Raw genomic sequence first — 17,768 nt, 5'->3', positions numbered from 1 at the left:
TTTAAGCATGTGAATGCTTTTTAAAATCAGGCCCGAGTTGCCACGATGTCAGCCTAGGCTTGAGGCCTGGTCCCAATGGGTTGGCCTAGGCTCGATGTTGGGGCCAAAACCAGACATCAGGGCCTTGACCTAGGACTGATGCCAGAGCCTGGCCCAGAGGCCGGGTCCTGACACCGGGGCCTCAGCCCGGACCCAGGCCCAACGCTGGGATCCAACCCAGAGGCCAGGTTTCAACACCTAGACCTCGGCCTAGGCCATGATCCAAGCCCAGGCATCAGATCCTGGCCTCTGGGTCAGGCCAGGATCCAGGCCAAGGCCCCAGCATCAGGACCCGGCTGGGCTGCTCTTTGGATACCCATCAAATCAGGTAAGATATTTTTGGGCGGTTCTGGGCCTTTGCTCGGGTGTCGGCCGAGGCCCCGGTGTCAACCTGGGTCTAGGCAGAAACCCTTGCTTTTGGCCTCAGCCTATGCCCTAGGCGAGGCCCTGGCTTCAGGCCTAGGCCTAGGCGCCAGCATTGCATTTGGGTGTAGGCCACTACCCCTGCTTCAGGCCTCAGCCTATGCCCTAGGCAAGGCCCCAGCCTCCGGCCTAGGCTCAATCGGAAGTTTTAATCAAATTAAACAAATTAGATTTGTTTAATTTGAGGGGGCCCTAAATTCATTTCATGGCACCAAATGAAACGAATTGCCCCTTTTTTGTTGTGATTTGCAAATTCATTTTAAATGAATATTCATCCCTATTAAAAAGCACTGGTCCCAGTACAGATCCCTGAAGCACTCCACTGTTTACCTTTCTCCATTGAGAAAATTTACCATTTAGTCCTACTCTCTATTTCTTATCTTTTAACCAATTTGCAATCCACAAAATACATTGCCTCCTATCCCATGAAATTTGAATTTTCTTAGAAACCCCTCATGAAATGCCTTCTGAAAATCCAAATACACTATATTTACTGGCTCACCTTTATCCACACATTTATTAACCCCTTTAAAAATAGTGTAACAGATTGGTGAGACAAGATTTCCTTTGTGAAAATCCATGCTGGCTGTGTCTCATTAAACCAAGTCTTTCTATATATTCTGTAATTTTGTTCTGTAGAATAGTTTCCACAATTTTTCTTGGCACTGAAGTCACACTTACCGGTCTGTAGTTTCCTGATCAGCCCTGGAGTCCTACATTGGCCACCCTCTGTTTCAATATTTGTTTGTCTTTGTTTAATTTATTGTTTAATGCTTTCTTCTGGTTTAACTTGGTTTTCCTTGTTTTTTGCAGACTGTATGCTATCGGCGGTCGGGATGGAAGTTCATGTCTCAAATCTGTAGAATGTTTTGATCCTCACACTAACAAATGGACGCTTTGTGCACAGATGTCCAAGAGAAGAGGAGGTGTGGGAGTAACTACCTGGAATGGATTTCTTTATGCTATTGGGGGACATGATGCCCCTGCATCTAATTTGACTTCCCGGCTGTCAGACTGTGTAGAAAGGTAAAATGTAGGAAACGGTATGGTATATTTTCAAGGGGGTCTGTAACTATCAATGCACACATGTACTTTTCAGGCTATGCAAACCAGCTGATTTTCAAATTCAAGGAATCCATGTACATTGTCTTGGGATTTTGGTTGATTATATGGAAAAAAGTACACATGTACACTTAGTATAAAATAATGATGTAAAATATACACATTAATAATATGTTTACGTGAGGTCCATATTCAAAAACCATTTATATGCATAACATAATAATTATGTGTCTAAATGGCAAATATGGCTGTAATCAGCCCTTAGGTAAACACAATGGGTGAGATTACCTATACTCTCAACAATAATTGTAACATACACTTAAGCATAAGAGAGTTAAATGTTCAGGCCAATACAGTAAACTGAGCGGGAGAGCGATTCAGGAAGCAAAGGTATGCAAATTAGGTATGCAAAAGGAGGCGCTAGGGACATTAATGCTTCCCTAGCGCCTCCTTATTGACAGAAGCGGCAGCTGTCAGCGAGTTTGACAGCCGACGCTTAATTTTACTGGCGTCTGTTGTCGAACCCGCTGACAGCCACGGGTTTCGAAAATGGACGCCGGCAAAATTGAGCATCCATCTTCCAACCCGTGGGTCGCGGGCAGATTTTTAATTTTTTTTTATTTTTGGGGCCTCCGACTTAATATCGCTATGATATTAAGTCGGAGGATGTACAGAAAAGCAGTTTTTTCTGCTTTTCTGTACACGTTCCCTGTGCCGGCCAAAATTAACGTCTGCCTTTGGGCAGGCGTTAATTTCTGAAAGTGAAATGTGCGGCTTTGCTGCACATTTTACTTTGTGTATCACGCGGGAATAACTAATAAGCCCATCAACAAGCATTTGCATGTTGCGGGCACTATTAGTTTCGGGGGTGGGTTGGCCGTGTGTTTTCCACGCGCTATTACCCCTTACAGTATAAGGGGTAAAAATAGCGCGTCAAAAACGCGCGGCCAAATGGGTGCTAAAGGTGCGCTCGGCTGAGCGCACCAAACTGAATCGGCCTATTTATTATCAAAAAGCTTAACATATACCACAAAAATGTGTCATGGTGATTTCACAACACCCACCCTTGTATTCATTCACACTCTTACTCACTTATTCCATTAAAAACACAATGTTATCATTGGACGGCCCTATTGCATTAAGTCACTAATGTTAGTAAAGCTTTTGTATCCTTATGGCTTATATGCCATTCACAACTTTTATAATATGACATCATAACAATGCTTTCTTCAAAAAATATCCATGCTTCTTCAATAACATGGTTAGTGCTGAGATCTTCCCATATCTTCTATGGCTACAATTTCTGTATGGGTTTCGATTTACCCACTGATATAACATTCTTTTATTTTCTTAGCCATTGATAATTTTTCTTCGTGAAGATTAATCACCCTCAAGAGGCCCTTGTTTCTGCATGCATGATGGGGGTATGCATTGACAGTTACATACCCCCATCAGGAGAACACGGCATCTACAATGACATCCATTATATTTTAACCCACATTACACCACTAATTCTAACAATAAAAATCAGAAACCATCCATAACACACCACTCACACCCATACCAAAAAGTTGCAATAATAACTATAATACTGAACCAGCTGCTTTCGCACAAGACGACTGACACAATGACCAGCTCTTTACTATCAGAGAGATGGATGAAACGACAAACCATTAATCCACCACCTGAAAAATACCAAATTTAAAGAGCAAATTTTACCATTATAACTCAATCTCAGCTTTTAACTATCCTTAGAAAGGCATATCTTTCTTTATACTAAACCCACTTCCAAACTACATCACAGACTCCCTTTTTTTTTGTCAAACTACGCCATATATCATACAACTTACCTGATGTGATGTTACAATAGGCTCCAAACCCTTCTCAATCACTACACAGACTCCTCATACCTTCAAACAAACACACTGATTCCCTTTCTCTAACCCCCTGCTTTTAAACCCAAGACACTCGCCATGGCGCTCCAGCGGCCCAGGCGCCGCCCGAGGATGTACACACACCGTGCCGCGTGATTACTTCATTCTAAAGACGTCCCGTTTTTTGGAGCCACGTGATGACATCATTCTTAAAACGTTTCATTTTTTGAGGGGCATCAAAAATCATTACAAAATACCTTATTAGGAACCTATTTATCATTTAATACCTAAATGTTGCCAGATAGAATGTTCAAAAACATTACTAAAGGTACTACATTACCTTCTCAGGTTTTTCACAAATGACACATACATGACCTAAACAAATGCATCCTCTGGAAGTACTCACATTTAGCCTTTTCACCCTAACAAACAGGCATATAACTACCCAACTACAAGGATGAACTTGACCCATATTCCAAACCATATACTATCCCATAATCAGTACTTTCTAATACACGTCGGTGCATCACTTTTCATAACGCATCAATCTGAGTATCTCTAAACCTTCCCACATCAAATCACAAACCTTTCCACACCAAGATAAAGAATAGTTTATCATGTACTATTTCTAAATTGCTATAAAACCCACCATTGATAAATGTCCAGCCACCTCTACCTAAACAGATGTATACTCCATAAGTGTCATCTATCCTCCCTATTTTATATCAATTACTCCACCAGTAACCACAAATAAATCTCTCTATTTACTGATTCACCATGACTCACAAGAATGCAGCCCATTCAGTTTCGCTGTTTAGACCCTTAGGGGCTAAGGTCTCCCACTCAAAAATACATCTTTGCTCCCATTGTCTCAACAACCGTTGGGTGTCTCCCTCCACATTATAACATTGTTTGATGATAAAAAACTTAATATCATCAATAACATGGCCTACCTGATTCCAATGGTATACTAAGGGAGCATTTTCTTTATTCGTTCTCACACAACTTTTGTGCTCTGTAATTCGTTGTTTAATGGATCTGTTTGTTTGGCCAATATATACTAAAAGACCAGGACATACCACATCATAAACTACTCTCTGACTAGTATATGTAAATCATCCTGGAAGGATATAAGGATCTGCCAACGAGCCATGAGTAAACTGTCAAATTTCTAAAACGTGGAGGCAAACTGACACTGACCACATTTCCATTGTCCATTTTCTTGTTTCTCCCTAGGCTGCTCTCTCACCTTCCCTAATCTATTTTGTAAATTTTTCCCTTTCTTGGTTGCAAACATGGGACCTTCTTGAAAACATGGCAAAGATCTCAACACTGCCCAATGGTGGACAATACATTGCCATATTCTTCGAAGATTACACAAATTAAACAATGTACAAATGATCCTAAATACAGGTTCCTTACTCTGAACTTTTAGCAGGTTATCGCGATTGGCATAGAGGCCTCGTTTATAGGCCCTCTTCACAACTTTATAACTGTAGCCCCTATCTATGAACATTTGGCAAAGCTCTTGTGCTGACAATTTGTACATATCCAATGTAAAACATAATCTACGGTATCTTAAAAATTGACCATAAGGGATGTTCTCCTTCAGTTTTCTAGGATGGAAACTCTGAGCGTGTAACAATGTATTTCTATCTGTGGGCTTCCTGTAAACAGACGTTTCGATGTTCTGAATACCTCACATATCTAAAAATGTCACCCACATATCTAAAAATGTCACCTCAGTCAAATGTGTGTGGAATGTAAACTCCAAATTGCCATCACATACATTCATATACCTCATAAATTCACTTAGAGTCTCAAAGTCCCCAGTCCACAAAAAGAATAAATCATCAATGTACCTTTTGCATATTTTAACCCATCGAAAATACTGGGCCGTATAAATGAATTGAGACTCATATCTAGCCACGTATAAGCCTGCCACCGAGGGCGCCAGCGGGGACCCCATTGGTATCCCTCGGATCTGCTTATAGAATGCGTCGTCAAACCGAAAGTAGCTACATTTAATCACCATTTCAGCTAATCTGACCGGCAAATCATATTTCCTATTGGACGGTACTAGACCTTTCAGTGACTCTTGGATAATTATAAGTGCTTGATCCTGCGGGATACAAGTATATAATGAGGTAATATCTGCTGTGACAAACCTTTTAACCGACTTCTGTTCCACTCCCGCTATAGATACCATGAAATCTGTAGAATCTCTGTCGTATGACATTATGCCTACCACCAATGGTTGTAACAAGTTATCAACAAACTTAGTTATGGGTTAAAAAATGGAACCAATGCCCGAAACAATGGAGCGCCCCGGGGGTGCATGGAGGGATTTATGTATTTTAGGGACTGAATAAAAATAGGGCCTAGTGGGAAAAGGCTGATACAAAAAAATGATGTTCCTTACGATTGATAATGGACAACTGTGCTTATGTCCTGCCCTCTTGCCTCTCTTCCTGTGTTGTGATTGGATGGGATGGAAAAAAGAGGCGGGGCATAGCACAGCTCTCAGTTCCCAGTGCTCCACAGATCTCTGCAGCAATGCCCTCTGGGTCTCTCCCCCTACTTCACTGAGTGCTGGGCCAAGACCTAAGAGAAGAGCTGTAACGAGCTGGCCAGGGATACAGGGTCAGAGGAGGGAAAGGTTAAGAAAGAGACAGTCAGAGTCACAGGGTGGAGAAAGGGGAGAGAGAGAAAGGGGACAGAGAGAAAAGGGGAGGGAAAGGAAGATAGATAATGGGGAGTAAGGGAGGAAAGACACGGGGTATGGAAGGAAGGAAAGTCACAGGGAAGGGAAGAGGCACAATGGGAGCATGAGGGGAAGACAGGAGACATAGATGGTGGAAAGGAAGGAAAAGACAGAAAAGGTAGAAAGGAGATAGGGGGACACAGGAGAAAAGGAAATAGAGGAAGTCACTGGGGAGGAGAGAGAGACAAGGGAAGAAAGAGGGAGAGAAAGACAAGAGCATGGGGAGGGAGGGGACTAGAGACAGAAGGGCAGTAAAAGAGAGGAATGCACAGAGGAGGGGGAGGGCATATTGAGAGACAGGTGGCATAAAGGAGACACAAATGAAAGACTGGGAAGGTTATAAGGCAGTGGTTCCCAACCCTGTCCTGGGGATCCCCCAGCCAGTTGGGTTTTCAGGATATCCACAATGAATATGCATAAGAGAAAATTTGCATGTACTGCCTCCATATCATGCTAATTTGTGTGAATGGGAATCTATCTGGAGGGTTTGTGAATGGGAGCCTGTGTGTGTGTGTGCATGCGCAGAAAATTTGTGCTGCCCGACTAATCCACACCATACTCAGGGTGACTGGAAATGAAATGTTTTCAGGTATGGAGAGCGGTGTCTGTGTCTGCCATTTTGAAATATTTTATTGCTGTTTGGAAAATGTTTAAAATGTTGTATGAGCTCTTAATTATTGGATGTTATTATACTCTTTAGCTCATTGGAAAAATTATTTTTATTAGTATGGTTTTACTAATATGATTGATTTATATTCCTTGATTTTGTTTGAGAATGATTCATGAGGACTGGTGATATTTCTTTCTCCATTGCTGCATTGCATACAGAGTCTGGCTTGTTGTAGTTTCCAGTTCAGTTTTTGTCAATATGTTTCTATTTATACTTAATAGTTTCTTTATTCTGTATTTGGTGAGGGTGTGTTCTGCATGTTTAACTGAGGTGGGATATTCTGTGTTAAAAAAAAAAAAAAAAAGAACCAAGAGGGGACAGCACTGAAACTGTTTGCACAGGGCAGCAAAAATGCTAGCACCAGCCCTGCTGTTTATATTCTTTTGAAGGTTGGTCTCCAAAATTGTACACAGTATTCCAAGTGAGGTCTTACCAGGGACCTATATAGCGACAATATAACTTCCCTTTTTCTGCTGACCATTCCTCTTCCTATTCAGTCAAGCATCTTTCTGGCTTTTATGGTCACTTTATCTACTTGTGTGGCCACTTTAAGATCATCAGATACAAATACCCCCAGATCCTGCTCTTCCATTGTGCTTAGAAGAATTTCACCTCCAATACTGATCCTTTCCCTTGGGTTTTTGCATCTTACATGCATTACTCTGCATTATTTAGCATTAAATTTTACCCACCAAACCTTAGACTGTTCCCTGAGTTTCACTAGATTCCTTCTCATGGTTTCCACTCCTTCCTGGCTGTCCATCCTGTTACAGATTTTGGTATCCTTGGCAAAAAGACAAACTTTCCCAATAACCCTTCCATTAAGTTGCTCACAAAAATGTTGAAAAGAACCAGTCCAAGGACCGATCCCTGAGGCACACCACTAGTAACGTGTGTGTGTGTGTTGATGGAGAATCATTTAGAGCTTTGTAGGAAAGCTTTCGGACATGTCCAATAAGGTGCCCACATGACCAACAAACCCACTGTTGCTTAATTTATTTTGTCCACATCTAAAGAGTTCCCTCTGATCCTGGCCTTTACTGTTTTTTATTATCTAAGCCTCACTGAATATGTTTCTCATCATCTTTTTTCTCAAGGTTTTGCCATGGCTTTACTAATCTCCCTAGTTAGGAATTCAGTGTTCTAAGTTTTATTTCTTTTTCATCACTGCCATGCCAACTGCTCTGCTGAATCACAGTAATATGTCCACTTCATTGATCTATGTCAGTCTGAGTCTGTAGCCCAAAAAATGTTTTTCTTCCTAGTAAGTTTTTGTTTTTTTTAAGAAAATCTCTTCTTTCTACTTCATTTCTGTTATTTTTTGCCTTGAGATGCCATCAAGGCAGGTTAGTGACTTCAAGAAATATGCCCAGCATACTTCCCGTGCACTAACATAATGACTGCTGACTTAGCATAGATCACCAGCATCTTCTAATAGCAGGAAAAGGTGTAATTTCCAGGTGCAACATCTGCAAAAGCCCATCAGCATGACATAGTTAAATCCAGCTTGAATTTTCCACACAACAAAGTTTCTGTGACTGTTAACTTACTCAGCTTTCCACACTGGGCTGTATCTGCCACTGACTGACAGGAATAATGCAATCTCCATGTATCTGATCCTTAAGAGGATCTTATCTCCAATCAAGCCAACTCTGAGGCAGTTGCCACTTTTCACTTGGGAACAGATCTCAAAGAGATCAATAGAACCATTATGTGGACCATCGTGAGACACTTCAGCTTTGGAAAACATGTGAATGTCCCTTTTCCCTGTAGTCTCCTAGACTTTAGACATGTTTGCACCAGTGCCAATTCTCCTTCCTTGTGAGCCCCAGCACATGCATCAAGGCCTACACCATTCTTCTGTTCAGTTCAGTGAGACATCTTGTTGGCTTTCACAGGCTTGACGCAGACAGGTGCCAGCCAGCTAAAACCTGTTTCAAGTTGTCCTATGGAACCACCTGCTATTGATCTGGCTTTAACCTCTTCAAAACCTAGCTTCCCCAGTTGACGGACAGGGGCAAGAGGAGTCTCCAAGCTCAGATTCTGATTGGTATAGATCAAGGATGTCAAAAATGGTATCATATGCCTTCCAAAATATTTTCTGCTATCTTTCACCCTCCCTTTTCCTAAATTTATTCCATAGTCTATAAAGTATGTAAAGTAAAGTCCTTGCTGTCCCATTAAAGGGCTCCACTACCTCTTTGTTCCTCCAACTTAATAATTCCAGTCTTGTCTCTGTCTAGATCTCAGAGTCCAGAAATAGAGTTTGCTATCAGCCTCCTATCAGAAATTGTTTTTTATCTCAGGATATTTGTTTCATCATTTTTGTTTCGAAAATGGCAAAGTCCAGACTTCAGATGAACCTATGGGTATGACTTTTAGTTTCTTGAACTATTTGTATTACCCTAAAGAGTTGTTGCAGTGTCTGTATAGTCTCATCTTTTGGATGCAATGATGAGAATTTTGGAACACCTTCACTCACTGCCACCCGTAAATAAAAAGGTAAATACCAGTTATCACATCAAACCAGCTCCTGTGTTTAACCACCAATATCAGAATATAGTGGTTGAATTTTCTCTCAAGAAGGTCAAAAGCCTTGATGTCCATGCATCTTTCCTATTAAGTCAGGAATCAAAGAGAGATCACCTTCTTAGGAGGAGGTGTTACCAAAATGCTCTGCTTTCTGCATATATAGAAGAATGTCAGTATACTTATTTATTTATTTATTTATTTATTTATTTATTTAAGAGGTTTTCTATAACGATAACCGTTAGCGCATCCTATCGGTTTACAGGAAACAGGCGTAATATAACATTTACATAGAACAGATGGTAGCATATTTTGTTAACAGATTTATAATTAAACAAGCCAGTAAGCACGTGATAATATAGTGTTAAAAGTATAGTATTAACATATATGAGATTAAAAACGATGTACAGGTTGAAAGGGGGCTGTGGGGAGGGTAAAAGTTTTGATAAGGAATTACATGAGTGATTAATTGGGAGGGTGTTAGTCAAAGGCCTGTTTGAAAAGCCATGTTTTTAATTTTTTACTTAAGAAAATATTGATATCATAGGTGATATGGAAACCTTTGCCCAATAGGTCCCTCAAAACAGACTGGAAATTTTTCACTCCCTTATGGCTAAAGAGAGCGATATTCAAGATATTCCTTTAATGTATTTAAGACAGCTGTGAAAATCTTTGCAATAATCATTGATTCCCATAAGACTTTGGTTATGGGCATATGGTCTGAAACAATGTGCAAGTCTATTGACTTGCTGTGCAAATGAGAAGATCTTTTTGGAGACAAGGTGAAGGTGATCTTTGCCATGATAAAGGATCATCATGCCACCTTGCAGATGGTTTCTGCTACTTTAAATCCATCTTCCTCATAGCTTCCAACTTCTATAATATCAAATTGATCACAGAGCATCTAGCTTCAGCCAGGCAGGGAGCTTATCTAGAGAAACTTCATATCCAAGATCCTGGTCACTCCAAAAAACATGGTTTCACATTAATCTGGAGCTGAGAGCTATTCTAAATGTTCTAAGATATTTAGACACCAAGGGGCCCATATTGAGTCACTGTGTGAGTCGGCAAGTTAACTGGGTACATTTATCCAGCTAATTTAGCATGGATATTCTGTTGTGCAGCAGTGCCGCTCAATATACCTGGCTATCTTAAAATTAGCCAGATAAGTTTCCCTATGAGGAAAGACTAAAGAGGTTAGGACTTTTTAGCTTGGAGAAGAGACGGCTGAGGGGGGGATATGATAGAGGTGTTTAAAATCATGAGAGGTCTAGAATGGGTAGATGTGAATCGGTTATTTACTCTTTCAGATAATAGAAAGACTTGGGGGTACTCCATGAAGTTAGCATGTGGCACATTTAAAAATAATCAGAGAAAGTTCTTTTTTATTCAATGCACAATTAAACTCTGGAATTTGTTGCCAGAGGATGTGGTTAGTGCAGTTAGTATAGCTGTGTTTAAAAAAGGATTAGTTAGGTTCTTGGAGGAGAAGTCCATTACCTGCTATTAATTAAGTTGACTTAGAAAATAGCCACTGCCATTAGCAATGGTAACATGGAATAGACTTAGTTTTTGGGTACTTTCCAGGTTCTTATGGCCTGGATTGGCCACTGTTGGAAACAGGATGCTGGGCTTGATGGACCCTTGGTCTGACCGAGTATGGCATGTTCTTATGTTCTTATAAATATCTAATTTAGCCAGTTAACTTATCTGGCTAACTTTACTCCTCCCTAATCTACTCATTCCCCACCCCTGAGATATCGGCTAAAAACTTAGCTGGATAAGTGATGCCCACTGACTGTAGCTGGATATTCAAAAAAACACTTATCCAGCTAAGTGTTTTTTTGAATATCGGGCTCCAAGTTTCCAACAAATCTTGTAAATGTTACGGGACCGGGCCGTGCCCCGGTCCCTCCACTCACCTCTGGGCCGGCCCGGCCCGTGCGACGCTCTCTTCGGCCCCCTGGGCCTGTCCTGCTGCCTGCCGCGGCGCCTCCACCACGAGGGAGACGCAGCCGACTCCCGTCGCTGGCCCCGCCCCCCAGGCACGCGCGTGGGGACTCCCCTCTTAAAGGGGCCAGCGCGGGAAACTGAGGACTGCCTGCAGATGACGTCAGACGCTGCAGGGTATATTATCCTGCAGCTGAGAGAAGATCTTCACCTTGCAACTAGGTTCCTCAGGTCTCCTGTCTGCTGTTGCTGCGTTCTTTGGATTGCTCTTCGTCTCGACCCGGCTTGCCTCCTAACTCTCCTCCGCTTCATCCTTGGTTCTGGTTCTCCTTCTGACTTCTGACTTTGACCCGGCTCCGTCCTCGACTCCGCCTCTTGTCTCATCCCTGGCTTGGTTCCTCCTGCGACTCCTGGTTTCCGACTCTGCTTCGTTCCTGGACTCCGACTTGATCTTCGTTGCTCCTCTGGTTCCTGGTGTTTGCCGGCCCCGAAGATTCACCTAAGTCCCAGCGGTCGGGTCCCTATGGGCTCCTCCTGGGGGGACTCCGGCTTCCAGGGTGAATCTCCAAAAGTCCCAGCGGCTGGACTCCTAAGGGCTCCTCCCGGGGGAGTGCCGGTCTCCAGGGCGAAGATTCTTCAATCACCAGGGCCCAACGTCGTCCGTCTTTCCTCTGGTTACCGAGTCCTTTGTCGCATAGGACTCCACCTTAGTCTAGTATCGCAGCTTGCTCCGAGTTCCCCGAACCGCCTCCCGGTTGGGACACTTGCTGTGGTCTTCTACAGCACTCCCTCCTCTGTTCCAACCGGCCCAAGGGTCCACGAACACAACAGTAAATGCAAACACACAGGAAGGCATGTTCTACCTAAACAAACAGCGATGGATGGACTTTATCCTCCAGTGTTAGGAATGCTTCAGGTTATGAACCTGGGCAGTCCATCACAGAATAACCCTTATTACCACTTATCTGGTAGATAAAGAAAATGTCCTGCTGGACAAACTGAGTCAAAAGATGATGGTTGCTGCTTCATGAATAGTTTCTGGGTCACAGAATGCCAAACACTATCATTTTCATGTAGCTTTTTGCTCTAGGAGCAAACCAAAAGGCAATCTAACAATATGCTATCTCCCTTTATTGGTGGGTTGGGGGAGGATAGTGGTTAAGTCTCCTGTATGTATGTATACCTTCCCATACGTCTGGTAGCCCAAACCTTCATAGCAATCAGAAAAGATAAAAGTTTGAAGACCCTCGAAGCACCATACTGATCAAAACAGACTTGTTTCCATAAAACTGAAAAGCCAAAAAAGAAAAACTGTGGAAAACACTCTGGCAAAATAATTTCCTGTTGTTTGGCTATTGACATTTTGTTGTTTCATGTTTTGTTGAATTCATTCCTTAGCTAGCTGGCTCCACGTGTTTTGAATCCATCCAGATAGCTCGTCTTCAGAGAAAACAAAACGTACTTACCTGAAAAATGGTGTTCAGTGGAATCATATAACCCTCCTCCCCCAATTTGGGAGGAAATCTTTCTCCTGTCTTTTCTATATGGGAACAGAGTGACAGCTGGTTCAGCAGTCACCCTAATAAACCGTTTCTAGAAAGTGCCAAACAATCTGGCACAAGCAGTCACATGACTCACATGAGTGACTGCTGAGCTGTTTCACAAGAGAACAATCGGTACAGAAGGGTTACATGGAAGTTATGTCATAGAATGTAATATGCAGATAAACCTACTCTTGTCACAGGATTGATAGGAGCTTTCTGTATTTTCTTCTGTGTTATTTTTATTCATACTGTGCTTTCTGATCAACTTTGTGTCTGATTAGTGTATTAGTGACTGCTTCACTGGTTTGCTTTCATCGGCTTTGACAATGCTGATAAACTTCTGACGCCACAAGAGGTTTTTAGTTTAAATCAATCTGCTATATCAGTCCTTTTACATTTTAGGACCCTTGAAGTTAATAATTAGTAAGCCAGCAAGGGGGGGGGGGGGGTTATCTGGGTAAAGTTACCTGGATAACTTTAGCTGATATTCAGTGAAACTTATTAGGTTACATGTTCTGCTGAATATATGCAGATAAAGTTATATGGGAAACTTTGCCGCTTACCACTGCAAAAAAAAAACAAAAAACAACCCCAAGAGAATTTTAAAATTGTAGCAGGGGCCAAGCAGCCTAGACACCTGCTCTCGAAGAGAATTTGTAAAAAGTAGCATAGCCTGACTGCCCCCAGCCCCACTTCCTTATTTTAAGCTAAGTTAGGCTACAAATGCCCACCTGCTCCTCTCAACACTGATCCCCCAAAAGTGCCCAGTAATCCCAGTGGGAGGAGAAGAGGCTCTTACCTCTTCCTGCTGGGCTGAATACGTAGTGTCAATAGCTATAACTACCGGCACTTAAGTATTAATTTACTCGCTGCACTCCAGCTGAAAAGATTATGATTAGGCCACTGGCAGCCTAATTTGGTTTAAAGCAGGGGATGGGGTGAGGGGGTCACGCTACTATTTTTACATTCTATGCGCAGGTGCCTGGCCCATGCTATTAATTTTTATTCTCATGTGGGGTGAGGGGATAGCCCGTTGCTCACCTGCTAGGTGGGGTTTGTTTGTTTTTTTTTTCTTTTTTTGCTTACCAGGCTAACTTTAGGACAGTCATTTTTCTGACCAAGACCAAAGTTAGTTGAGTAAATGTATCTGGCTAGTGCTGCAAATTCCTAGCCTTAGCTGGAAACATTTTGGCCTTGCCCCTGGAATGTTTCTCCTTCACCACCAACCCTGCCTCCTTTTGTCTGGCTAAATTTCCTTGGTAGGTGGGCTGAGAAATGTAAAACTCCTTTGCTTTTAAGTTTCTATGTAGAGCCTTGCTTCATGCCTTTATGGCCAACGTATTGACTTGCTCTTCCAATGGGAACTGACAGTTGGAATGAATGCTTGATGGCTGATGCTGTGCTTTGAACACAGAAGAGTTCTAAGTTTTTGAACAAGTCTGTCAAGTTTCTGTGAGCTGTACAATAGTTCATGTGGCTTAAAGGTGTGACCAACAGTTACGGGTTAAGCAATTATTCTTAACTGTTCATATAATCCAGATCTACAGCACAACTATTTTATTTGCAGATATGATCCTAAAACAGACATGTGGACTTCGGTAGCCTCTATGAGTATTAGCAGAGATGCAGTAGGAGTATGTCTTTTAGGTGATAAACTATATGCTGTTGGAGGATATGATGGGCAAGCATATCTTAATACAGTGGAAGCCTATGATCCCCAGACAAATGAGTGGATGCAGGTAAGAATCATCTATTTCATCAAAATATCCAAACCAATTTAAATCCTTGTTCTAGGTAACTGAACTTCTAAAGGGTACTAGCATTAGAGCGTATGAAGATGAACAATGGGGTTCCTACCAGGGTTTTATTTTGTTTTACTTTCATAGTCTGCATCAAGGTTATTGCATTCAGGTCATGGTAAACTGAGACCACAAAGCTCATTGTCCTTCCCACCCCGTGGTAGGGCTTGAAGCGTCTTCTCCTGGCTGGAGCTCAGGTTTATTGTGGTAAACTGCTAAGGTTGTTCTCAAAGGGGACATCATAGATTACATAATAAAATGATGGAAGGATTTGGACAGTAAATTATTTGTGGTTAGAGAAACAAGTACAGAGACATTGTAGGATAATGGCCAGGAATACTTAAGATTTATCCAGGGTGAATTATGTTTCTTCCCAGAAGGCTTTGAATACTCTTCTTCAGGAATATACAAATAATCTACATAGAAACATATTAAATGGTGACAGAAAAAGACTCAACAGTCTGCCCAGCAAGGTTTTGGTTTTTTTGGGTTTTTTTAGGGTAGTAACTGTCACTCCGTGCAGGTTAAATCTCCCCTCCCCCTGTGCCTTCTGTTAAGGGTAGTAGCTGCTGCTCCATGCAGATTACTCTGTTACCCCTTTTCTTCATTTCCATACTTTAACCATTAGGGATCCTCTGTGTTTATCCCATGCCCTTTTGAATTGTATGGCTGTTCTTGTATTCGCCACCTCTTCCAGGAGGACATTCCATGCATCCACCGCACTTCCCATGAAGAAATATTTCCTGACGTTGTTCCAGAGTCTAACCCCTTGGTGCTTTATAATATGTCTTCTAATTCTACAGCTTTCTTTCCACTGGAAAAGGCTAGACTCCCGTGCATCATTAATACCCTTCAGGTATTTAGAAGTCTGTATCATATCTCCCCTGCCCCTCCTCTCCTCCAGTGTATACATATTTAGGTCCTTTAGCCTCATCTCAAACATCTTTTGGTATAGACACCACACTATTTTGGTCGCCTTTCTCTGGACCACTTCCATTCTGTCTCTATTCTTTTTGAGATATGGCCTCCAGCACTGAACACAGTACTCCATGTGAGGCCTCACCAAGGACCTGTACAGGGGCATTATCACCTCCTCTTTTTTTTTTTCTACTGATTATGCCTCTCTCCATGCAACCCAACATCCCTCTAGCCTTAGCCACCGCATTGTCACATTGTTTTGCTGCCTTCAGATCATCAGACACTATCTCACTAAGGTCTAGGGATGCCAATTTTTCCATAGACCAGGACTGGACAATTGAGGACCAGGGTGGGGTGGGGCAATGGTACCCCCTCATTTGCATACATTTTAGATCCGGCCAATGAACTGCCTAAACAGTGTATCTGTGTATCTGCAGAGCCACTGGGAGCTGAGGGCTGTGCTGGGCACCACCTCCTCTCCCTATGCTTTCCAATCACAGCACGGGAAAGGAGGCAGGGATACTGCACAGCTCTCCTCCGATAGGCTCCAACCTGCCTTTCTCTTCCTCTAAGAGGCTGTGGGGATAAAAGAGGATCCAACTACAAAACATTTAGTGTCCGGTCGGTACTTCTGACTGGACACTGTACAGATTGCCTGAAAACCTGGTTGTCCGGTCCAAAACTGGACAATTGGCAACCCTACTGAGGTCTCTTTCCTGGCTTGTGCACATCTGTCTTTCCCCCTATCGCATAGAACTCCTTTGGATTTCTGCACCATACATGCATGACTCTGCACTTCTTTATTTATTTCCAGAAATAAAGACTGCCTCTTCCACAGAGGTCTCAAAATACAATTAAAACAACATAGTACTGTATATACTGTATGTTCTGGTTGTAACTGAATATGCCACTTTGAATTTCAGACGTCTGGTGATTGTGAGCGTCATTTCCAGTGTAGTCTGTAGTTTAAAGATCTCACGAGAATATGAGTGAGCAATCATACATACCTCAAAACTTTTAGTCAATGTGATTCAAAGATTTGATAAGTTTGTGAAAAGATTAGCAAAGCTAATGAACAACTACATCACAGTAATCCCCGTGATCAATGGCTCTAAATATGTTCATGATATTTCATGGTAAACAGTGTTGAAATTAGCACTTTATTGGAAAGCTATCAGCTTGAGCATCTTTTTGAGAAGAAGTACAAAAATCTGTTATTTCGGCGATAAACACATTTCCCTGATGAAACCAATATCCAGCAAAACAGAGGCCTTTGTAGGGACTGAGCCGAGAATATGTTAACAGACTAAACACTGGGATTGAGCCGAGAGCATGTTAAGAGACTAAGCTGCAAACGCGTCTAATAAATAAGCAGCATTGTACTTAGAGACTATAGGATATACTTTTTTGAAACAAGTGTAATGTCATTTAAGATGAATATGAAAATGGTCTAGTTGATTCTTATGAATGCTTTATCAAACAGTAAGCAAGTAGTGAAGGACAGTATAGAGGTGGATGGTGTTAATGGTATTGTATGAATGGTTTTATATGAAGTATGTTTATTCAGTTTTGTGATGATTTTATATTTTGCATATAATTAAAAACAATGTTGTTTGGAGATTATTTAATATAAAGAATGTAAACCTTTTTTGAATATGGAATATTAAAGGTTAAATTCTCTATATTCTTCATGATTATAAAATTAATGGTGTCATTCATCCATATATTTACATAATACTGACTACCCTCAATCTGTTAATTGCTAAAAGTCAATATTTCTCAAAAATACATTAATTAATGCTTCAGAAAATAATATCAGTGGTACTGTCAAAGTAGGCTGTTCCACAACAGCAGGCCTGAACAAGAAAAGATTCCGTGCTTGGTTTCTAACAACTTGATGCTTGGGATCTTACATAAGGCCTGCTGAGAAGAGTGCAGCATTTGGCCTGGCTGATAATAACAGATTTCCTTTTCCAAATATAATGGAGCAAGGTTAAGTGAGCAATGAAAAATTATACAAAGTAATTTGAAATCAACACTTTGAACAACTGACAACCACTGGAGGGCTTTAAGTATACTGGCTGTATATGTTTGTGAATTTTGGTACCCATGATTCATCAGGCAGCCGTGTTCTGAATCATTTGTAATCTATGCATTTTGGTAGCCCTACAAGCAAAGAAATCAGTAGTCTATTCG

General features: G+C 41.6%; 1 protein-coding gene across 5 annotated transcripts in view; it reads left to right on the top strand.

Annotated features, from left to right (window-relative positions):
* Nucleotides 1–17,768, top strand: part of KLHL5 (kelch like family member 5) — a 246,063-nt gene that overhangs the window by 222,646 nt on the left and 5,649 nt on the right. For all 5 annotated transcript variants that reach the window (XM_029589386.1, XM_029589364.1, XM_029589379.1 and 2 more), the window contains 2 exons: nt 1,276–1,488; nt 14,423–14,594. In XM_029589386.1, coding sequence (XP_029445246.1) covers nt 1,276–1,488; nt 14,423–14,594 — 385 coding nt within the window. The remainder of the gene's footprint in view (nt 1–1,275; nt 1,489–14,422; nt 14,595–17,768) is intronic.

Source organism: Rhinatrema bivittatum, chromosome 1, assembly GCF_901001135.1.
Source record: "Rhinatrema bivittatum chromosome 1, aRhiBiv1.1, whole genome shotgun sequence".
Taxonomy (NCBI): domain Eukaryota; kingdom Metazoa; phylum Chordata; class Amphibia; order Gymnophiona; family Rhinatrematidae; genus Rhinatrema; species Rhinatrema bivittatum.
This window is presented reverse-complemented; position numbering and strand designations above follow the sequence as displayed.